This window comes from Perna viridis, chromosome 7 (assembly GCF_037379345.1).
Source record: "Perna viridis isolate PV_CMFRI_1.1 ecotype Kerala chromosome 7, ASM3737934v1, whole genome shotgun sequence".
NCBI classification, from domain to species: Eukaryota; Metazoa; Mollusca; class Bivalvia; order Mytilida; family Mytilidae; genus Perna; species Perna viridis.
In genome coordinates this window covers 37,731,460-37,757,559 of record NC_142451.1, presented here as the reverse complement: position 1 = coordinate 37,757,559, position 26,100 = coordinate 37,731,460, and the positions used below count along the sequence as shown (strand labels likewise).

The window sequence follows — 26,100 nt, the reverse complement described above, 5'->3', positions numbered from 1 at the left end:
TTAGTTTAGTCACAAACCGGAAAATGACATGTAAAATGTTTTAATAACTTTTGATATGATGTATTTTGGTAGAATGTATACATAGTTGTATTTCGAAAGAAAACACATTAAGATAATATCTTCTGCTTAAGGACAAGAGGCTGCTGATGGTTGGTACAGTGAGATCAATATGCATCGCTTCGGACGAGACAGCGGGGACAATCCAAGAACAGGTAGGATATGATCTTTGGGACAGTTTATTTACATGCATACTGGTGCCCCCTGGAGGAGACAACTTGTATATTAAATTTCAGACCTTTTTTGATCAGAAAAGAACGGCCTTGGACCGGCTGTTCGGGTCATTAATAGATTTAGATTTTTATTATCCTTTGCAATTAAGTCTATCGTATGATCAAAGACCAGCAAACTGTTCAGAAAAAAAATATGGAACGTACCTGAAATCATGCTATTGATCAACATATACTTGATATTCACTTCATCACTTTGTAAGAAGTGCTAAATCTGTAGATAACACTTTAAGTTGACGTCATGGTAATTACCACTTGGACATTGTATGTTGCCCCTTGGAGTCTTAAGGGCACATAGAGGGTAATTGTAACATTTACAAATTTCAGAATTTTCTCCGTGGTAAGATAATTGTCTGTCATAGAGTGTTGCATGTACATGTAGGTCTCGGGATAAAACCATACCTACATGTACATATACATGCCATCGTTGATAACTGAAAAGTAGCCACCTCGTTGCTACTCATTACCACTACCTCATCCAGACCGCATGCAAAGCGGGAGTATGTGTGATAGGGGTGACCAGAATCTGTATTACATATTCCTACTTTGCCTCTCCCCCAATTATTTAAGATTTCGATCCATATCAATTCGGTGGTCAAAGGTATTTAGGACTAAATTCAAAGCAAGTGTACTGTGAACATAAAGTGCAATAAAATTTCAATTTCAGGAGTTAACACACATTTTATAGCTAACATTTTGCCTATGAGGCGTTTAGATAATTTTCACGAAAGACATGCCGTACATGTACAGCAGAAACTGCACCAATATATTTGTTGGTAAGGCATGCCATACCTTGAATTATTGTCAAAACTTAACAGTGTATTGTACAACTAAATAAAACAAGTTTATGCATAATTTTGTGTTCATTTAAGTCCCGACGTGCCAATTGAGATTTGGGTGGTAAGCGCGCCGTTATTATAATTCAATTTAGAGTTTAAGAAACAAATACACAAGTGTATGTGACCAAGGAAAGATAACTATTGTGAATTCCTTTAAAGTTGAAATGAATTTGTAAATATTAATCCGTGTCCACGCCAAGTAATGACAATGCAATAAACCTCAATTCAATTGTTTGTGACCAAGGAAACATAACTATTGTGAATTTCATTTATGAATCTGTGTCCACGCCAATTACTTGTACTTTGGTAATGACCATGCAATTAACCTCTCTTGTACAATGAAACCTGTCTAAACTGAACCTCTTTTGGACTCATTCAGTGGCGGATCCAGGGGGTCCCAGGGGTCCCGCCCGCCCCCTTAGAAAATTGCAATTTTTAAAAACTTGAAAAATTGTTCAAGATACGCTCAGAATGCAGAATTTGAGGTTTAATATTTACAAACTTTTCTTTGGGGGCATGCCCCAACCCCTACTAGCAAATTCGGATCACTTCGTGATCATCACCGGTGATCCTATCAAGAAATTTTTTTTGGGGGTCCCCCTTACCTAAAACTCTGGATCCACCACTGAAATTTGTTTGGTTTAAGCTGGTTTCCGGTTTTGTTTCCTATTGAAAGTTATATGTATGGACGTATGAAGATGTCTGTACACGATGTTTTTCAGTGGAATCGAAAATGAACATGCTACACACAAGTATAACACATCTTTCTTAGTTAACTAGTTAGTCGTTCGTCAATGAAAATCTATAAAAACGTAATTGAAGAATGTTAATTGTAATATTTAGTATCTTTAAATTCATAATGTCCTTCCAGAATACAAATAACATCTTGAATTTAGGCCCAAAGTTTTATTTTGAGCGTTTAATCCAACACAATAATTAGCTAATATGTCTACATATTACTCTACTAATGAATAAAATAGTTTTAAATGTACATGTAGATCAAAATTTGCCTACAAATTCTAAAAATTCTATGTAATTTAAAAAACTAAAACAATATGTGAAAGACTATTTTAATTTAATTATAGGGCACTTTACACAAATGGTATGGAAAGATACGCGAGAGATCGGCGTAGGTAGAGCAACTGGGAGAGATGGCAAAATCGTCGTGGTGGCTAATTACAGACCTGCAGGCAACAGACCTGGTTCCTATACCACGAATGTTCTGCCAACTTCAAGGTTACTTTCCAGGCAGAATGAAGCAGGTAAGAGAATTAATTAACTACACATAAGGACTACACATTTTTTATTTTTGTTATATTAAAAGTTGCTTTATAGATCTAAATGTTGAAATATATAGTTGTTCATTCCAGTCTCTGCTCTTATGAGGTAAACCACATTGAAAATCCAACAATTTCAATTATATTTAATTTTCATTTACAGAGTTACATGTACCTCGCTTAATTTTGAATTCTGCAGTACATTCTATATAATTTTTATCTCCTAAGAACAAGGGTTATATGAAAAGCCACAAGATAATTTCTGTTTACTATAACATCTTAAACAAAATATAAAAAATAAAAATATCTAGGCTTTCCAATCATGAATCACATTTTGCATAATTCTTATTTGGAGTGCTACTTAATTTCATCAAGCTAATTGTATTACTTACCGTTTGTGTATACCTCTGACTTGGGTAAAGCTATCAAATATTTCAGACAAAATGTAATATTTTGATGATCTTAACATATATCATATATCATAACTACATATATCGTATTGTCGTAAGTGTGACAATTACAGTTAGCCTTGACATAATCTGTTTTGTAGATTAAACTAAGTCTTCGTCATAATTTCTAATCTATTGCATAATATTTTTGACTTAAGTTGACTATATATTTATAACCCGCTTGAAAAGTGGGAGGTTCATTGTATATAGTGATAATGTTGTCCGGCAGACTGTATATTTGTCCGTTCGTCCGTCCCAAGTTCTAATCCGCAACTCGATCCTCTAAAACCACTGTCGAGTAAGTAGAATTTGTAGAAACTTCACAGATTCATTATGACGTGATGTAATCGTGCTCCTCCTATTTTGTTTTCCATTCTAAACGACTTTTTGAGTTTGCTGACGCAAAATATGGACTTTGTTATTTGTGGACAAAGGGTGAATCTTTTTTAACTCAACTCCTCTGGAACCGCTAAATGGAATTTGATTAATCTTTCACAGATTCTTTATTACATGATGCAATTGTGACTTCTTTATTTTGTTTTTTTTTTTATCTGAATGCTTAAATCACTTATGGGGTATCATATATGGTCTCTGGGAGGGAAAGGGGGTATCACCATGTGAGCTATGCTCACAGTTTTCTAGTTAATATTGATACAGGTTTGTATGCACATGCGCAGCCCCCTTTTAAGACGCAAATAAAATTGAATGAGTAGGGGCAACTCTTTTTTCAGTTTTGTTTGTGTTTCTCATAATGATTTCAGTTGCCAAAAAATAACCGATAATATGTTGTATTTATTTTATGCAACAACCGAAAAATGCAACTAAAAATTCTAAATATCTGCGCATGCTAAAAATGCGTTTATCAACCGTAGAATATTTGGACTGAAATTGTCAATATTATTCAATGAAATTCATCGATACAACTAATGTTTCATTAGAATTTGGACGTAGCTTTACGACATTCAATACAAAAAATGTCAACAATTTTAATACGTGGTAAACGTGTTTCGAGGTATAACCTCTTATCCACAGCGTAATGATGAAATGCATAGGACGATTTAAAATACAATGGACAAAGCCACAGTTTTTTTTATGGATTTATAAATTTGAAAACTGCAATTTTTTCATAAAGTAGGATATAATTCGGGGTCAGACAAGTCCGACTACTAAGTTGGTGAAGATTTATAAGCAGCATTCATTGTGGATCGCAAAGTATTTAATGTTTACTGTCTGGCTTCAGGGGACTGTAGATTGACGATTACAAATCTTTTAATACTATGCAGTGTAATTTATTTACACAAAGGCAAGACTTCGTGTTGAAAGAATGAGCGAAAATACAAAGACAGGTTTAGTCCTTGACATTCAAACTTATAAGGGGAAAAATATATACAGCTGCGCTGAGTATAAATCAAATGCCGAATCAATTTAACCAACACATACTGAAGTCCGTAGACTTAGCTCAACCGTTGTTGTTTTTCATTGTCCTCTGCCGTTATGCGGAAGAGACATAGAAAGACTGGTGACATTTCGGGCGCACTTGTGGACGCAACTCCTTCGGAAACCGCTTGACGGATTTTGTTTAAACTATGTAGGATTGATAGTTACCACTTGTAGTTGATCATATCATGTAAGAGAACAGTGACCGATGTGTGAACAACATCTTGTGAAGAGCTCCAAAAAACATCGAATTTTGTAGATCACAGATATTCCCTATCACCCAAATTGGTTCTACAACACTAAAAACGATGTAGCCTATATCTGATTACATAATAATAGAAATATCGAGGTTTAATCCAGCTTTTTTCCTATCAAAACATAACATCCATTGTCCTCGATTGGCGCCATTTTCGAATTTGTAACCAATGTAAACAAATATGAAACTGATTGATTTTCAACACGTATTGCTGTTAGTTCTGCTGTTGGCAACACTCATCGTAGATCTCAATCACCAACACATCAAATCAGAGTACCTCAATGGGAAATATGACAACATACAAGAAAATACTTACCTGAAGTTAATACACTGTAGCGTTACAATGACAGTCAAATCTAGAAAATTACAAACACTATCCAGTGTCAGACCTCTTCAACACTCACTTGTATACCTCAGCATGTTACTCATAATAAGATGTGGAATGCAATCCAGGCCCACGAACACCAAAGTACCCATGTCAAGTCTGTTCAAAAGCTGTCACTTGGAAGCAAATGGGAGTAGCCTGTGATGACTGTTCTAAATGGTACCATGCCGAATGCATGGGCATAACAACTCCAATATATGAAGCCCTTGCCTGTTCCAATATATCATGGCAATGTGTAAATTGTGGAATGCCCAACTTTGCCTCCTCACTATTTGAATCAACAATCATCGACTCCACTACCAACAACAGTTTTTCATCACTTTCAGTTGATGAAAGTATAACCAGCCCTGGACCACCAACCTTTTCATCTTCACCGAAAAGTAGACCAAACCAGAATAAACATATACAATCCACCAAATCTTCTGACACCAAGATAATAGTGGTTAACTTCCAGAGCATTAAAAATAAAAAAGAAGAAGTACTCAACTTGATCAAAACAACTAACGCCGACATAATCCTAGGCACAGAGACATGGCTTCCAACAGATATAATCCTAGGCACAGAGACATGGCTTCCAACAGATATAATCCTAGGCACAGAGACATGGCTTCCAACAGATATAATCCTAGGCACAGAGACATGGCTTCAAACAGATATAATCCTAGGCACAGAGACATGGCTTCCAACAGATATAATCCTAGGCACAGAGACATGGCTTCCAACAGATATAATCCTAGGCACAGAGACATGGCTTCCAACAGATATAATCCTAGGCACAGAGACATGGCTTCAAACAGATATAATCCTAGGCACAGCGACATGGCTTCCAACAGATATAATCCTAGGCACAGAGACATGGCTTCAAACAGATATAATCCTAGGCACAGCGACATGGCTTCCAACAGATATAATCCTAGGCACAGCGACATGGCTTCCAACAGATATAATCCTAGGCACAGACATGTCTTCCAACAGATATAATCCTAGGCACAGAGACATGGCTTCCAACAGATATAATCCTAGGCACAGAGACATGGCTTCCAACAGATATAATCCTAGGCACAGAGACATGGCTTCCAACAGATATAATCCTAGGCACAGAGACATGGCTTCCAACAGATATAATCCTAGGCACAGAGACATGGCTTCCAACAGATATAATCCTAGGCACAGCGACATGGCTTCCAACAGATATAATCCTAGGCACAGAGACATGGCTTCCAACAGATATAATCCTAGGCACAGAGACATGGCTTCCAACAGATATAATCCTAGGCACAGCGACATGGCTTCCAACAGATATAATCCTAGGCACAGAGACATGGCTTCCAACAGATATAATCCTAGGCACAGAGACATGGCTTCCAACAGATATAATCCTAGGCACAGAGACATGGCTTCCAACAGATATAATCCTAGGCACAGCGACATGGCTTCCAACAGATATAATCCTAGGCACAGAGACATGGCTTCCAACAGATATAATCCTAGGCACAGACATGTCTTCCAACAGATATAATCCTAGGCACAGCGACATGGCTTCCAACAGATATAATCCTAGGCACAGCGACATGGCTTCCAACAGATATAATCCTAGGCACAGCGACATGGCTTCCAACAGATATAATCCTAGGCACAGAGACATGGCTTCCAACAGATATAATCCTAGGCACAGAGACATGGCTTCCAACAGATATAATCCTAGGCACAGCGACATGGCTTCCAACAGATATAATCCTAGGCACAGAGACATGGCTTCCAACAGATATAATCCTAGGCACAGAGACATGGCTTCCAACAGATATAATCCTAGGCACAGAGACATGGCTTCCAACAGATATAATCCTAGGCACAGAGACATGGCTTCAAACAGATATAATCCTAGGCACAGCGACATGGCTTCCAACAGATATAATCCTAGGCACAGCGACATGGCTTCCAACAGATATAATCCTAGGCACAGAGACATGGCTTCCAACAGATATAATCCTAGGCACAGCGACATGGCTTCCAACAGATATAATCCTAGGCACAGAGACATGGCTTCCAACAGATATAATCCTAGGCACAGAGACATGGCTTCCAACAGATATAATCCTAGGCACAGCGACATGGCTTCCAACAGATATAATCCTAGGCACAGAGACATGGCTTCCAACAGATATAATCCTAGGCACAGAGACATGGCTTCCAACAGATATAATCCTAGGCACAGCGACATGGCTTCCAACAGATATAATCCTAGGCACAGAGACATGGCTTCCAACAGATATAATCCTAGGCACAGAGACATGGCTTCCAACAGATATAATCCTAGGCACAGAGACATGGCTTCCAACAGATATAATCCTAGGCACAGACATGTCTTCCAACAGATATAATCCTAGGCACAGCGACATGGCTTCCAACAGATATAATCCTAGGCACAGAGACATGGCTTCCAACAGATATAATCCTAGGCACAGACATGTCTTCCAACAGATATAATCCTAGGCACAGAGACATGGCTTCAAACAGATATAATCCTAGGCACAGAGACATGGCTTCCAACAGATATAATCCTAGGCACAGACATGTCTTCCAACAGATATAATCCTAGGCACAGAGACATGGCTTCCAACAGATATAATCCTAGGCACAGAGACATGGCTTCCAACAGATATAATCCTAGGCACAGAGACATGGCTTCCAACAGATATAATCCTAGGCACAGAGACATGGCTTCCAACAGATATAATCCTAGGCACAGAGACATGGCTTCCAACAGATATAATCCTAGGCACAGCGACATGGCTTCCAACAGATATAATCCTAGGCACAGAGACATGGCTTCCAACAGATATAATCCTAGGCACAGACATGTCTTCCAACAGATATAATCCTAGGCACAGCGACATGGCTTCCAACAGATATAATCCTAGGCACAGAGACATGGCTTCAAACAGATATAATCCTAGGCACAGAGACATGGCTTCCAACAGATATAATCCTAGGCACAGAGACATGGCTTCCAACAGATATAATCCTAGGCACAGCGACATGGCTTCCAACAGATATAATCCTAGGCACAGAGACATGGCTTCCAACAGATATAATCCTAGGCACAGACATGTCTTCCAACAGATATAATCCTAGGCACAGCGACATGGCTTCCAACAGATATAATCCTAGGCACAGACATGTCTTCCAACAGATATAATCCTAGGCACAGAGACATGGCTTCCAACAGATATAATCCTAGGCACAGAGACATGGCTTCCAACAGATATAATCCTAGGCACAGACATGTCTTCCAACAGATATAATCCTAGGCACAGAGACATGGCTTCCAACAGATATAATCCTAGGCACAGAGACATGGCTTCCAACAGATATAATCCTAGGCACAGAGACATGGCTTCCAACAGATATAATCCTAGGCACAGAGACATGGCTTCCAACAGATATAATCCTAGGCACAGAGACATGGCTTCCAACAGATATAATCCTAGGCACAGAGACATGGCTTCCAACAGATATAATCCTAGGCACAGAGACATGGCTTCCAACAGATATAATCCTAGGCACAGCGACATGGCTTCCAACAGATATAATCCTAGGCACAGAGACATGGCTTCCAACAGATATAATCCTAGGCACAGCGACATGGCTTCCAACAGATATAATCCTAGGCACAGAGACATGGCTTCCAACAGATATAATCCTAGGCACAGAGACATGGCTTCCAACAGATATAATCCTAGGCACAGAGACATGGCTTCAAACAGATATAATCCTAGGCACAGAGACATGGCTTCCAACAGATATAATCCTAGGCACAGAGACATGGCTTCAAACAGATATAATCCTAGGCACAGAGACATGGCTTCCAACAGATATAATCCTAGGCACAGAGACATGGCTTCCAACAGATATAATCCTAGGCACAGAGACATGGCTTCCAACAGATATAATCCTAGGCACAGCGACATGGCTTCCAACAGATATAATCCTAGGCACAGAGACATGGCTTCCAACAGATATAATCCTAGGCACAGACATGGCTTCCAACAGATATAATCCTAGGCACAGAGACATGGCTTCCAACAGATATAATCCTAGGCACAGCGACATGGCTTCCAACAGATATAATCCTAGGCACAGAGACATGGCTTCCAACAGATATAATCCTAGGCACAGAGACATGGCTTCCAACAGATATAATCCTAGGCACAGACATGTCTTCCAACAGATATAATCCTAGGCACAGAGACATGGCTTCCAACAGATATAATCCTAGGCACAGAGACATGGCTTCCAACAGATATAATCCTAGGCACAGAGACATGGCTTCCAACAGATATAATCCTAGGCACAGACATGTCTTCCAACAGATATAATCCTAGGCACAGAGACATGGCTTCCAACAGATATAATCCTAGGCACAGAGACATGGCTTCCAACAGATATAATCCTAGGCACAGAGACATGGCTTCCAACAGATATAATCCTAGGCACAGCGACATGGCTTCCAACAGATATAATCCTAGGCACAGAGACATGGCTTCCAACAGATATAATCCTAGGCACAGCGACATGGCTTCCAACAGATATAATCCTAGGCACAGAGACATGGCTTCCAACAGATATAATCCTAGGCACAGAGACATGGCTTCCAACAGATATAATCCTAGGCACAGAGACATGGCTTCCAACAGATATAATCCTAGGCACAGAGACATGGCTTCCAACAGATATAATCCTAGGCACAGAGACATGGCTTCCAACAGATATAATCCTAGGCACAGAGACATGGCTTCCAACAGATATAATCCTAGGCACAGCGACATGGCTTCCAACAGATATAATCCTAGGCACAGAGACATGGCTTCCAACAGATATAATCCTAGGCACAGAGACATGGCTTCAAACAGATATAATCCTAGGCACAGAGACATGGCTTCCAACAGATATAATCCTAGGCACAGAGACATGGCTTCCAACAGATATAATCCTAGGCACAGACATGGCTTCCAACAGATATAATCCTAGGCACAGACATGGCTTCCAACAGATATAATCCTAGGCACAGACATGGCTTCCAACAGATATAATGAGCTCTGAGATTTTTCCATCAACATATACTGTATATAGAAAAGATCGAAATGATGGTTATAGAGGAGCGTTAATAGCGATAAAAAAACAACATCACAAGTGGAGAACTCAAAGTCGACACCAGAACCGAATCAGTATTTGTTAAACTGACATGCCAGGGCAATAGAACAACCGTTATAGGATGTCTATATAGACCACCAAATAGTGATATTGACTATATTGATAATATGTGTTCTGCAATCGAATCAACATAACAACATCACAAAAACTCAGTTATGTGGCTAGGAGGAGATCTGAACCTACCATACATAGAATGGAACACATCAACTATCAATGGACACCAAAACTCATCCCAGAAAAACACCAGATTTATAGATATGACAAACGAATGCTGCTTGGAACAGATTGTAGATTTTCCAACGTGAGGAACATCAATCCTGGATTTATTCTTAACAAATAGGCCAACCCTGTTAAACCGATGTGAACCATTACCTGGGATAAGCGACCATGATACAGTCTTTATCAACTCCAAAATAGCAACAAGAAATCCAAAACCGACAAAACGAAAGATCTATTTATGAAAACGAGCAGATATAGATGGGCTAAGAACAGCAACAATTGAAATAGTAAAGCAATTCAAAGAACAGTTTAATGTCAGAAGCCGGGTAGCAGATATGTGGAACTTCACACAGACAGAACTACTTAGGATACAAGAGGAACACGTACCATCAAAAATGACATCATCAAAGTTCCACCAACCATGGATCAACAGAGACGTTAAAAGAGTAACATCGCAAAAGAAAAAGGAATTTAAAAAAGCCAGAAGAACAAAATCAGAGAAAGACTTCAAAAGATATAAGAACCTGAAGAAAACATCACAGAAAGAATGTAACAACGCCTATGCCAATTATGTCCATGACATCATAAGCCCTGACATCAAAGAAAATCCAAAGAAATTTTACAGTTTCATCAAAAGCAAAAAATGTGACAACATAGGAGTATCACAACTGAGAAACAAAGATGGCCTAACTTACTCTGACAACAGTATCAAGGCAAATATACTCAATAATAAATTTTCCTCCGTTTTCAACTCCGATGAAGATAAATCCACCATTAAGACAATGAAAAGTGATCCATATCCATCAATGACCAACATTACAGTCACAGAAAAAGGAGTACTTAAACTACTATCAGACCTCAATATTTACAAAGCAACTGGACCAGACAATATCTCAACCCGATTATTAAAGACACTAGCACCAGAGCTGACACCACTATTCACCATCTTCTTCCAAGCCTCACTAGACCAGGGCAAGATACCTACTAACTGGAAGAATGCCAATGTAGTTCCAATATTCAAGAAGGGGGACCGTAGCCAAGCATCCAACTACAGGCCGGTTTCACTAACAGCAATACTCTGTAAAATGCTAGAACACATCATCTGCAGTAACGTCTATAAACACCTTGAGCAACACACCATCTTGACAGACGCACAACACGGATTTAGAAAGGAAAGATCATGTGAATCCCAACTGATACTAACAGTCAATGACCTGGCCAAGAACATAGATGACAAGGGACAAATAGATCTAATCCTACTAGACTTTTCTAAAGCCTTCGATAAGGTACCACACGAGAGGCTATTATACAAGATTGACCACTATGGCATCAGAGGTTCAAACCTATCCTGGCTCAGAGACTTCCTAAGTAATCGGCAACAAAAAGTTCTCCTGGAAGGTGAATGCTCAGCAACAGCTCCAGTCCAATCAGGAGTTCCGCAGGGGAGTGTACTTGGACCACTAATGTTCCTCATCTTCATAAATGACTTACCAGAATATGTATCATCTGCAACGTAAGATTATTTGCTGATGACTGTGTCCTTTACCACCAGATCAAGAATACAGCAGACACAGAAACCTTACAAAATGACTTGAATGGTTTACAACAATGGGAGTCTGACTGGCAAATGGAATTCCATCCCTAAAAATGCCAACTATTGAGAATTACCACCAAAAAGACACCAGTCAATGGCCAATACAACATCCATGGTCACACACCTGAAGAGGTAGACTGCAAAATATCTAGGAGTGACAATCCACAAGACACTGAGCTGGAACCGTCACATCAGCAACATAACAAAAAGAGCCAATTCCACCAGAGCCTTTCTCCAGAGGAACTTGCGTAGCTGCCCTAGTAACACCAAGGCACTCTGCTACCAGACACTAGTCAGACCATTGATGGAGTACTCCTGTACCATCTGGGATCCTCACACGCAGGAAAACATCAGCAAACTAGAAGCAGTACAGCGAAGAACAGCACGCTTTGTTATGAATGACTACAACAGGACCAGCAGTGGAACATCAATGCTGCAGAATCTTAAATGGGAGCCCCTACAACAACGGAGAGCGAGATGTAAAGCCATCATGATGTACCGTATAGTACATGGTCTGGTTGCCATACCACCAGGTGCATATCTAACATCATGCACAACCAACACCAGACGGAACCACCAGTTCAGCTATCTCGTCCCATTCGCAAGAACAGAAGTATTTAGATACTCATTCTTTCCGGACACTTTAAGATTGTGGAACGGGCTACCAGACATATTGATATCCAGCAGCTCTCTTGATACTTTCAGGTCAGGAGTGCAGTCCGTCCAAGTCAGATAAACAGCTATCGTCGTTTTTAATCGCACGGTATATATGGATCACTCACAGCACTGTACAAATTTGCACACATTTTTTCTCGCATCGACCACTGTATATAAAAGTACGACGATACTCCAGTGGAGGACTGTACTTAAACGGAAAAGAAAGATGTCGCCGTTTTGATTTGACAAATTTAACAAGAGTAATGGGACTTTTGCACTTCAACTTCTTTCGCGGCGTCGAGGGAAATGGCTTGTTTACTCTATAAGTATCAACAAAAACCTTACATGCGTATACTTTGTCATTGTCAGGTTTATTGCCTACATTGTACATGTATCAATGTTGATATATGTATATGTTATATACTTCCAAGTGTATTTTACTAAAATACTGTTTGTGTCATTTTTCTGATAACCTAGCTTGACACGGAGTTCTCGGAATTTAATCGGTATTCAGCATCCCTGTCTGTAACAGTGTATGACCGGAATAAACTAAAAATATAATGTAATGTACGCTAAGAAGAGAATAATTATGTCTTCTTATTTGTCATTTAAGTGGTACTCCAGGTAAGAATCATGCAAAATGTGATACGATTTGAAAGATTACATATTTTAATTTTTGATATTTAATTTATTTAAAATATTGTAGAAATTAACATGCATAATTTCATAAAGCCCTTGTTCTTAGGAGATATAAACTATAATGTGCTATAGAATTCAACTCCAGAAATTGACACCGAACTACAAAAAAAAACATAGAATTTCCAATGTGAATCTCTAAAGAACAGACAGATTTGAATGAATTATTAAACATTTCACTATATATATATATATACACCCATAAAACAACTAAATTTTGAAAATAAAAGTGTAGCCTTTATATGGAAGTATCATATATTACAGATTTTGCATGATTCTTACGAAGACTGCTACTTAGGAATTGAAATAAAGATTTTTTTTTTACAGCGAAGTGGTTTTAGATAAAGATCAAGAATGTCAAAACAATATTAAATACCAACAGAGATAGATTTTAGCGGTTACTTCGTACACTATAAAATTCTTATAGCATTACAAGTCATGTACACATCTACCAACAGACCCTCCTTCAAAACAACTTAGTGAAACTTCTATTTAAAAAAATAAGGTTTTTAATTCCATAAAATGTATCGCTCGCGTAGTTTTGAAGTACGATATTTTGTGGGTCATTTATGAAAATTTACATTATTTTATTTTAAATTCCAAATACTAAATTTAACTTCGGTTTCAATACACTACTTTATCAACGACTTGATAAAGAATGTGATGATTTAATTTATCGACAGGTTTAGATAAAAAAAAAACCAATTGTTTGGTACATACATTGTGATGAATAAATTTGTATTAAAAAAACTCATGATATTAGACAAAAAAATATACCAGTGAATTGACAAGAAGTATTCAGTACTACAACCGAGAACTATTACTTGTAAAACTGCCCTATTGGATTGATTGATTCCATAAATTTATCACCAAATTCGCTTTAGATGTCTTTCATATGGCCGTCTCTACTTTTCTAACTTCTTCTTTAACCGTAGTGGCTTTGAAGTTGGTATTTATTAATTATAAGTGAAAAAAATCTGTCTTTGTTCACATAAAAGTGTTCGCAGGTGAAATATTTTCAATCACACACAATCACAAAAAAAGTTATATTCGAACATGTATTAAATATAACCATTCAAAGAAACAAACCGAAAAACAGAAAACTGTCGTCTGCATAAAAAATAAAACATTGTTGTGCAAAATTGTAAAAATCCAATTCAATTAAAATCATACATATCAATTTTTCCATTCAGTCTCTGCATGTAGTATCTAACAACACTCCATCAGAAGGCCTTTTCAAAATCCTTGGATTTTCTCCTTTGGATAATGCTTTTAAAAATCATGAAAAATGAATTCTGATTGGCTGATTAAAACTTTAGGTTATCAAAAAGAAAAAGATAGTAGAATGGAGTGTTTTACGATCTTCATGCAATAACTGAATGGAACAACTGATAGGACTAATTTTAATTACATTGGTAAAAAGCAATCAAATCCGTTAATGTTATAACTCACGTGTGAACTTTCTTTTATTAATAAGCACTTTTATGTTAAACGCGGCACGCCTGCAGTTGCCGATTAAGAAATTTCAGAAAATTAGGTGATTTGAGACGTTGCTTGCCACGTTTAATAATAAGGACACCTTTGTACAAGTATATGTATTTATCTAGAGCAATTTGCCTTTTGGACAAGTCAAAGTATAACATATTAACAATGGTGCAGAGTTTTTTTTGATTTAGAGGAAAAGAACTTGACTGTCCACGTGAAAGCCACTGACAAGATGCCTTATAAGTTACATTATTACAGAAAGACTAAATGCCGTCTTCTTTAACTCCAACCTTCTAACTACGATTAAGTGGTTATAATAGAGAGAAAAGTTTAACATTCCAGTTCCGGAACTGAAATTGGTCAGATTATCTAACAATCTAAACTGGTTTTTGTTTGGACATTTCAGTATATCTTAAGACGATTTCAGATTGTCGTTTAAGAAATATCATAGTACTAGTGCCCTGTAGTATCCGACTGTTCAACAGCCAACACGTCAGAGACAAAAAAAAAACATTAAAAGTTTCGTTTTGATTTTCATGTATTGAACAACCTTTGGTATTTGGAAAAGTGCTCAAGAGTTCTCTTCAATATATTTGTAAATAGAGTGTGACATTAGTGCAAAACTGTAAAATACATTAATATTTCAGTATTACAATATATTTATTTTATTTATTATATCATATTCATATGAGTTTTTGGGTGGAATAAGTTTCCATATGGTCCCATTTTAAAGTACTACCAATACATCACTGTGACAGCTACCTCGTTATGAATGCCATGTCTTCTGTGAAGCCTTGGTTGCATGATAAGTGTTAATATTTTTACTATTTTCTGCTTTATCTCTATTTACCACGTTTGCAAAATTAAATGGATTTGTAAGTATTTGTTACTAATGAAGAATTATTTATAAACAAAAGATCTTCAAAATGGTTAACGAAGTCAAAAACGGTGCAGGATAAAAGATATGCACTTTTAATGAACGATGAGCTTAGTAAACAAGGTATGCTTATCAGTTGACTTTCGGATTTTGAAGTAACTTCCCAGAAAAGAAAACGAATACTCGGTAGATACAGCTTGTTGTCTTTTGTCTTATTTGTTGAAGTGTTTATATTCTGTATCGATCTCAAGACTTAAATCCGAATTCAACATAGTTTTATAGTTCGTTTTATTGTTGTATTTTATCACCACTGTCCCAGGTTGAAGGATTGAGCGCCTCAATGTGCCTTTATGTGCCTGTCCCAAGTCTGGAACCTGTAGCCCAGTGGTTGCTGTTGTTGTTGTTTTTTTTCCTCTTTTTTTTCTTTGTTTGTTTTTTTTTTATTGTTCTTAGTTTAACGTATTTTTTCTTTTGATTAGGTCGATTTTCGTCTTTTATGAATAGTTTCACTTCATTTGGCTTTTACCGCTTGGCTTATGGTATGGGTTTTTCACTTTGACATAATTCTTTGACTTAAAGTTTAACCAAAAGATTACATAAAATTGAACATTTGAGGCAAAACGCAGGTATTTAAGAAAATTCTTGATTTGAATTTTTTATCGAACAAACATTTAAAACGAAATGAATGCAAACAACGAATTCTTGAAAAGCGGGCGCGTGTGTGTGTGTGTGTTTTTTTTTTAAGTATTTAATTTCTGAAGTAACAAGCTTTCTGATTGGTTTAAAAAATGTGTCTTTCATCTCACGGACAAATAATGTGACTGTGCGTCATCAACTTATTAGGCAGGTTATTACGTGTGCGTGTTTATTCATCGACCAAAAAAAAATCATTCCTTAAAATGTGAAATTGTACTTTCCAGAATATCCAACATTTAGCCTCAGCACCGTTTTTCTTCATTTCTTTCAAAATTCTGTGCACGTGTTTTATGATCAAATGACTTTCCTCCCGAATACTGCTGTCCATTGTGAAGTTACCATAATAAGGGATGGTTTTCTATTAACCAATTAATAGAAAAAAAATGTTTTAACTTAACAGTTTATAAGTTTAGAATACTTTTACAAAAATCAGATACGCAACTTGATATTATAATTTAAATGAAATCAATGTAATTATCTCCCCCTTTGCTGCGTAATCCATTTTCATATGATATGTGTCAACGTATGCAATTTAATTCGTAAGTTTATTTTATAAGTTATTGACTTGTCATGTGCATAATACAATTGCCTTTACCTGTATCAAACACACGGAAAAAAATTCTACGAAGCTGGACTAATATAGTATCGGAAAATATTAAATACTCGGTAGAGTTAAGCTATATATTGACCATGTAGTAATTTCCCAGATCAATAGATAATAAATGTTGTTACCTGTAGATGTTATTAGCCCACGTATTTAGGGCTGTTTACTATCTCACTCCACCCGGAACATACAAAAACCATTTATATAGAACTTCAGCAAATTTGGTCTAGGAGTTATAATTTTTACAGCAAGGTTAGTCGAGAGCACGAACATTGATGGAAGTTTAAAACTAGATGCATATTACATTTTATTAAATTTTAAAATCGAATAATGTGACATGAAAAATTGTATATACCTTTTAAACATTTTTTAACAGCCTTTCATTTGAGCAAATCACGAACTATGTATTGGAAGATGAAAATTAGATTTTTACATGATTTTATTTTAACTTAAGCAACGTTTGAAAAAAGTCAGAAGAAACGCGAAGTATTTTGAATATTTTGAAATGTTTATGTACTAAGTAGGTGGCTTTTTAAACTTGGATTCCAAAACACAACATTCAGTCTGAGCCTTGTGCTGAACATTGGAAATTTGGAAATAAAAGGAGGGATTTCTTTTTCGTATTCAAACCTATTCATATGTATGGTAACATTTCCTTTGACGCATGCCCTTTTTTAGTATAGAATATCGGTGCAAAAATACAATAGTTCAATTTTTAATCACATTCATAGAATTTTCCACACTCGGTTCACTTTATACATGGGTCATTTGCACTAGGTCTAGCCTGCAATATTCCGCGTTTAAAAACAAATATAGAGCTAACATAGAGATGCATGTTGTCTTATGACAAATAATTATATACTAAATAGATTTTCACACTATCAAGGAAGCTAAAAAGCCGCAGATAATTTACATTTCCGACAAGGTCAAGTGACTTTCTTAAATCTTCTTCCCTAAATAGCGATCAAAGAAAGTTTCATATGACTATGATTGGGTGTTAAAGTTTACTATAAGAAGCGAAACTTCATTCTGTTAACACCTATCTTCATTTTTAAGTTTAGTTGGTATAATAATTATATATCTATAGGCAATACCACCAAAATGTCAGACAGAGAGTCACGATCCACGAGAACATTCACAGAAACAACCGGAAGTGGTGCCAACAAGGTAACAAAAACTGTGGTGGAGGAAACGATTATCAAAGCCGATGGCAGTAAAACAGTCAATCGGAAGGAAACTATAACACACGGAGACAGTGGCGGTTCCGCTCCGGCTTTACAGAGTTCGAGATTTGGTTCTGCTGATGACTCTAAAAAGGATAAAAGTGGTTTTATGGGGGTAGGTTTTTTATGCTAAGAAATGTAAAAAAAGTATTAAAAAAGCTTTATGCTAATAATAAATATGAGAGATACTGTAGAATCTACAATATAAAACTGCCGAGAGTGCAAGACCGAGAATTTCCGAACGCTTTGCTTGCCGATATTTCTTCCAACTAAAGGACGACAAAAACGTGTGGTTTTGGAACGGTCCAGTGTTTGATCTCGCCCTTTGGTGAAGGAAATCTCACCTAGCTAAAGATACACTTCTCTCATAAGTGAGACCATATCTTTCTATGCCTTTAATGTAGGTTGGTTCACGAAAAAATATCTTCACATAGCAAAAGCCCTACTGCAAACTGATATATTTTTTTCATATACAAGATTCTTGTCCCTGTGGTTAAAGGAAATACAATTTAATTTCATCCAATTTAATTAAGAATCATTGTAGATGTACTGTTTTATTCTAAGGTTTAAATTAAGCAAAAGTCGACAAATCTTTTAAATGGAATAACAAAGACCGAAAAGACATCGAAAGTCTGAGTGAAGGATACAAATTAAATCATGTTCAAAATATTGATTGTAAATTATAATCAAACAAATCTATCCACGTAACAATTGATATATATGTATAATGGTTGACCTCGATTTCAATAAATACTTTGTTTCTACAATACGCCCAATATGGTCATATTTACAAAGAGCAAATATGACAAAATCCCTTAGCTGAGATAGCAATAGTTAAAGATATCGTTCCGAACGGCCATTCAGCATTTCGAGCATTTCTGAATCCTCCCTCTGATAATATTGATCCGCTGATAACCTTACTGGACACAAGAATTCAATAGTAGGCGATAACGGTTTTAACATGTCATTAATAAACTGAATTTAAAACAGCAAATATTTGTACACGTTACCATCTTAACTTTTGTGGCCGGGTTAAATATTCAGAACGTGGTTTATTGTCTATTTGTGATGGTACTTATTCCTTATTTATGATTTTATTAACGAAGTCTAAGTATAGGTCGACTCATGGTTTAGGGCGATACCAACAAATACTTTTTAAATGACTCTTTGTACATTTATGTTGCAACGACTACAATTTCCTTCATTACATTTGAGTGTTTAAGCAAACATTTAAAATATTAACTTTACGGAAAAAAAAACAACATTAAGTCGTGAACGGTGCTATAACTTGTGTAATGCCTGCCTATAACATATTTTTTGTGATTAAGGATTTCGGATTTTCATACGGTTTGTGATTGCTTCCATTCTGCGTGTACGGATTAGCTCTTTTGATTCGTTTTAGACTTGTACTCTGTCGCGTGTTGTCATTTTTATGTTTCTGACAGATTTTCTCTATATATAATACCACACTTTTCCTACATTTTCTATGTAAAAATTAGACAAGTGTTTATTTCACTCACGACAGGGTCACAACGCATACATGTACCAAGTAACATAACTGGTCCTTAAAACAAATTTAGCTTAGTTGATGATGGGTTTTCACGTATTTGAAATACCATTTTTTCTCCAGTCCTTAATGTCGCGTTATATTTCAAAGGTTTTAATAATAAAATAAATTTCAACCATTAACTTAAGTTATATAGTTCAAAGAACAAATAATGTATTTTAATTCTTGTTTTCGTTGACGTATTGAAAACAAAATAAATTTGTTAAACATGTTAATTCAAAGTTAATTGCTCTCTATTTTCTTTTGACCTCAATTAAAACGGGAAATTTTGTAAATGCACATTAAACCAAGCTGCCATGGTTGAATTGTTCATAACTAAATTTGTTAAATCAACCATTATACACTAAGTATATCCAACTGAACATTGCATACATTTTCTATCATAGAGAAAAATCACGGATACGTTCACTTATAGAGTATGAAAATCTCGTCATGTGACTCCGTAGTTTCATGTGAATGGGCCTTGTCTGCTATAATGATTCAAAGGCATGGAGATTTTCCATAAATATAGCGTTGAGTTCAGTATTATTAAAGCAAAACTTTTTTTCGAGTAGAAATGACGATTAAAAAGGGCAATTATCTAGTTCATCATAATAAGAATGTTCAGAAAAGTATAAAATAGAAGATTTTGCATTGCAAAGCAGCGTTCGAGATACCGGAAGTAAACAAAATAATGCGGATTGGTCATCAGATTTCAATACGTTCTACATGGGAAATTTCAGAAAATAAAGCAAGACCTACACAAACCCTATAGAAATGAACATAAAATACAGCAATAACAAAAGATATACTTTTCATGTTCTGTTTAAAAAGTGTTTGTCAGTGCAAAGACAATTAAATGTCATATCTATTATCGAATACCTTCAAAACACATGTTTAAACTGAATATCATGAACGTCAATAAATACTTAAAACTCGACCATTATGTCAAGTACAACTAATTTGATTGATATCTTAAATACCTTTTGTTGTTTGTATTTGCCCTGGCTGTCAAAAAGTAATTTTAGGCCTCACAGATATAATGCCTTGGTTCCCGGGTCTCGTCCCTTGTCTCTTTTGATAGTGCCTTATCATCATTTTTGCCATATAAATAAAATGAAAATAACAATGCACCCTCTAAATCGTTTTATGTGCCTATGAATAACATAACAAGCACTCTAATCACCTTTAGGGACAATAAAAAGCTTAAAACAAATGCATTCCTCCTTGATTGGTTTTCTTTAAAGAATGGTCAGAGAACCAAATAATTAAGTTTGAAGAGTCTATCTAACAAATCGTATTTAAATGTCCATTCCCACAGAACGTCAAGTCCTATTCAATTGACAAATAAGATTCATACTCAAAATTGGTAAGATGCGTACTTGTACAGAAATTTTTATATAATATACCGAAATAATTCCGATGCAAATCATTCTAATCTTGGAGAAAAAAATAATTGAAATTTATTGTTCCATGATTCCTCAACTATTTTATAATGGGGGAAATTCATTTGAACCTGACTGGATAATTTTTTTGTCTTTTAAAATAGTGTGTGTTTTCTTCGACTCATTCTATAGATTAAATAAATTATACAGTGTGTGACAATATTTGAAGGGAGACAATCCTGATTGTTCGTCTAGCATATCGGAACTTGTACGACTTTTAAAGTAATATGTAATAATTTCCATAGTTCTTAATATATACGAAACACGTTTATATACACCCGTCTCACACTACGGAATGACAGACGCGCGGCCTAGGCCTATTTTGAATTTGCTGGAGATGGTACTGAAAAAAAATATTAAGCTCGTTTTTTCTGCTAAAAGTTGAACTTTCCACCTAGTAATATCATTATCAAAGGTTTGAAGATCTATTGCTGCAATTTATGTACAATCATTTAAGAGTTTCATCCTCCTATCATGAATTATGTAATAAGAAGAAATTCTACTAACTTAGTTCTAATTCAATCTTAGTGCATACATTATTTTATACACTTGCAAAATCATTATGAAATACATTGTGATAAAACTTGAATGTACATTGTGAAAACAAAGCTGCGCTAAAGTACATGATACGCCCATTCCTGTTTTTTTTAAATCTTGAAGTTCCTTTCGTTTAAAAATAAAAAATTGAAAACGACAGGAAAGTTCTTCAATGGTGATAGAAATTGTACAGAAACGTCAAAAAAAATCCTTTAAGCGGTTTTCAGTTATCGCACGACATAGGCGTACGGACGGACAACGATTTACCAGAATGCGTATAAAGAATTGTATAAAAATAAGAAAATCTGCCCTGTCTCACAACAAGAGTTTACTTCAGAAAGAACTTCTAGACTTGACCCTTGGCCAAATGACACCTAACAGGCGCTCTCCGTACTTCGGTATACGCTTAAATTTTCGTTACCCAAATGATGCATTGGAAATCAAAATGTGTGTGACCGTGACACTTTTGACTTCTGACCCAAAAACAATAGACGTCTTTTTTTAACTTTAAACCCTTCACCTGTTAAATTTTATCGATATTTTTTTATGCCAGAGAGACAGAATTTCGGAGGTCTATAAGACGGGCGGACGGAACTCAGAATTATTTACCCTCGCTTTCGCAACAGGCGTGGTACAATGAATTGAGGGTAGTACATGATTGTATATTAGTGTCCTAACATAAAAGGAAATCAATACCGAATATTGATAATACAATTGTGGTAATTCAGTGCATGCAATATCATATTTAATTGAAAATTAGAAAGATGTAATATATCGCCCGAGACCAACGAAAGTGTAAAATAAGTTTGACTAGAGCAGTAATAAAGATGTCGAATTCTATAAATGTTGTGTTTGTATTATAATTTTATGATTTAATTTAAAGCTTTTGTAAAACTATGGAAATAATATGTATATAGAAACTGGTTTTTTTTTGGTTAAGAATGCAATTCTAACGTTATTTGTTATATTAAACATACTGTTGAAGTAAAGTTAACTCATAATTCTTTAAGTCTGAACTTATTCAGCAGATGCGGGCTGAACAACCATTTTTCTAGTGAATCATACGCTATGTGTTGTCTTTATTCGTCTCTCTGGCTTCGGATTTACGTTGGAAGATTGTATTAAAGGGGGAGGGGTCTTTTCCACAGTTTTAATTTATCATCACAAAGTATTTTTGTTATTTTAACATAAGACACTCATCATACATGTAACATTTGTAGATGTTCTCACGTTACTTGTATGTCAAAGCAACGCATTAAGTAGTTTCGCCTACATTTTCATTAATTTTTAATGAATCCAACAGTGACGGAAAGGAACAGTGCTTAAGTCAGATAAGATTGCGTAATCTTAAGCCGTACGTCCCTTCAATAATCATATATATAGTTCAGATATTTCATAGATATCATGAACGAGAGTGGATTCATCTGTATAATGCTGACATTTTATCACCAACCGACTGAAAACATTTATCAAAAATGAATTGCTTATTTCGATAGATGTGATAGCACTAACTTTTGCACAAATTTAAAAAACAAAAGACCGTTGATGATTCATTTATGAATGTATATATATTTGTAATGAATTAATTTGACGTCTGGAAAATATAAAGAAAATTATCAATGGATGATCGATCTGAGTATTTTCCCGGGCGGAACGAATGATGACGAGTACTGCAATATGTTACATACATAATAAAGTCTTTATGTAGGAGTTTGTGTTTTGGTTAAAAGGTCAATATATATAGCACTTTAGTTTATCAATGGGGAATTTTCCTTGTTGTCCACAGCTTTTCGGGAAAGGAAAGTCGAAAAAGAAAGATGGCTCTAGCTCTTCCGATTCGTCACCAGAAACTTCAAGAAAGCCACAGAATTTAAAGGAATTTATAAACGACGCTGTGAACGCTCACAATGACCTTAGGAAGAAACATGGTGTTCCTTCAGTTAAACATTCCAAAGATCTTAGTGACTACGCACAAAAATGGGCTGAACACATGGCATCGACGAGTTCCTTTGGACACAGTAACTGCACATTGAAATCGGACCGGCTAGGAGAAAATATAGCATGTAAATCCGGAACTGGAAATATCGATTATACCGGTAAGGCTTTTGTAACAAATACAAAATATAGATAGAACGACTTTTTTTAAAGGAAAGAAAATTTCTATAAAAAAAAAGTGAATGAAAATATTTCAAGTTTTTCACCGCGATGCCATACATTTGACATAAAATAACAATAAAGGGTATTTAAGTCAACGTACTGACGTACGTGTGGTTCTACGTGTGTATGTGTTCTATAAAGAAGTCGATAGCCATAACATCCTTACATGCACATTTATATAAAATATTAGGACACATACAGAAATCGATACAGTCTAGTACTTTGTATAACCATTTAGTAACTATTAGATAATTCCTTGTGGAATAAATAATTAATATATAACAGTTCTGTTATGAACAATTATTATAAATTTCCATAATAGTTATTCCATTGGAACATCTGTTATGGAGAAACTACTGATTATGGTCATTAGATGTACCATTCTTATGTGACACAAAAAATGGGGGGGGGGGCGGTGGTTTGTCCTTATACATGTATATTACGAATAACTTGTGGAAAATTGACACTACAGATAATCATAGAAAATCATATGATATTTAAATTTGCGTTAGGAATGACTTTCATGATGGAAATGAACCGCCTTCCCATTCTATACATCTTATAATTTCATATTCTAGAGGAAGATATTTTATTGGAGTTGTAATTCACTACACTTGATGTGCCTGTATTCGGCATGACTGTATTTTACCATATATCATTGTTTTTTTTTCAATCATCACATTCAATTTTGAAAAATGTTCAACTACAAATATTAATTACTCTATCGTCTGCGTAATTCATTTGTAATTGTTTAACATTTATTACTTTATTGTGCAAAATAGATATTTAACACGCATACATACGTTCTAATTAATAGGAAAAGAAGTGTCAGAATATTGGTATAGTGAAATAAAGGACCACACGTTTGGAATGGAGCCTAGGACAACAGGCACTGGTAAGGATTTTCGTATGCAAATGCCCATGTATAGATCTAGAAATGTATATTTAATTAAAACAATATTTTTATTGACAAACAACAGGATATTAAAATATGACGAAAGAGTAATCAAGGGTACCAAGATTCGAGCGTAAATAAAAAGAATACACTCCAAGGATAACCCCATACAGAGAAAATAGGCACACACAACAAAGAATATGAAATAACTAAAATAACACGTACAAAAAACAAAAGGAAATGAACAACCTGGACTCAAAACTGGGGTTATGGACCAGGTGCACCTGTGGGGTAGCGTTCTCTGCATTAAAAAAAAACTGCCAATAAATACAAAATGTAAGAGTCAATTAAAACACACTACTATGGAAAGGTGTATTTGCATGCGGATGTTTTCTAAACTCATATGGCAGACTCATAGATACATGTAAATGATAGCTCTAAAACACATTATACTATCTTACTTTTCAGGGCATTTCACCCAGGTTGTTTGGAAAGACACCAAAGAAGTAGGATTTGGTAAGGCTAGAAGTGGCGCAAGAGTTTTTGTCGTCGGAAGCTATAGACCAGCAGGGAACTTCGTTGGCCGTTACACGGAAAATGTTCCTCCGCCTAAGAAATAGTGCTGGTGTTTGCTCAATTTAAAAGCACATTTCGTGTTTACAATCATTTACATAAGTATGGGACAAAGGTCGTATGCTCTGTAGTTTTTGGTTCAATACGGTTAAATCAAAGTGTTTTTTATATTCCTTTAGTTAACATCAGTGCCATTAGTTTGTTTTTGTTGTTTAATTCTATTCTTGCGGACCAAATGATATTGTGCAATGGGAATACATATTTTTACATGTAAGAATCAAAACTTTATCGCACATTGTATATGTATAATATAAAATATTATTGGAAAGTTTGTTTTAGTAAAATAAATTAGATAAAACTATATTTGAAATAGTTCTCTTAAATCGTACATGGTTTCTTTACGGTAGATGGTGTATATGAATGTTGTTAAATACTAATATATTACGACGAAAACTGTCAATACAATACAAAATGTAAAAAGTTTCTGAACACCATACGTGACATATAGTTACCTAATTTTTCATCACGCTTATAGAGTTGATCATGGCTTGACAAAAAAAGTTGCAAACGAATTCCATTGTACAGTACTACAAACGAACCTTATATTACTACTTGAATTACACATCAACATCATCGGAACCCAATAGCGATGATAAGGTGATATTTAATAGTGATTATAAGTTACATACATGTTGAAAATAAAAGAACAATAAAAATAAAAACTTCGGGAATTAACAGTTATACAAAATACA

General features: G+C 35.6%; 1 protein-coding gene across 1 annotated transcript; it reads left to right on the top strand.

The window, feature by feature from the left end:
* Positions 1–25,711, top strand: LOC148612568 (uncharacterized). The gene is made up of 6 exons (XM_088594159.1): positions 1–212; positions 2,212–2,388; positions 18,060–18,310; positions 23,510–23,819; positions 24,698–24,775; positions 25,244–25,711. Exons 1-6 carry the CDS (start codon positions 170–172, stop codon positions 25,393–25,395), a joined length of 1,011 nt encoding a protein of 336 aa, XP_088450285.1. The 5' UTR covers positions 1–169; the 3' UTR covers positions 25,396–25,711.
* The last annotated feature ends 389 nt before the right edge of the window (positions 25,712–26,100 follow it).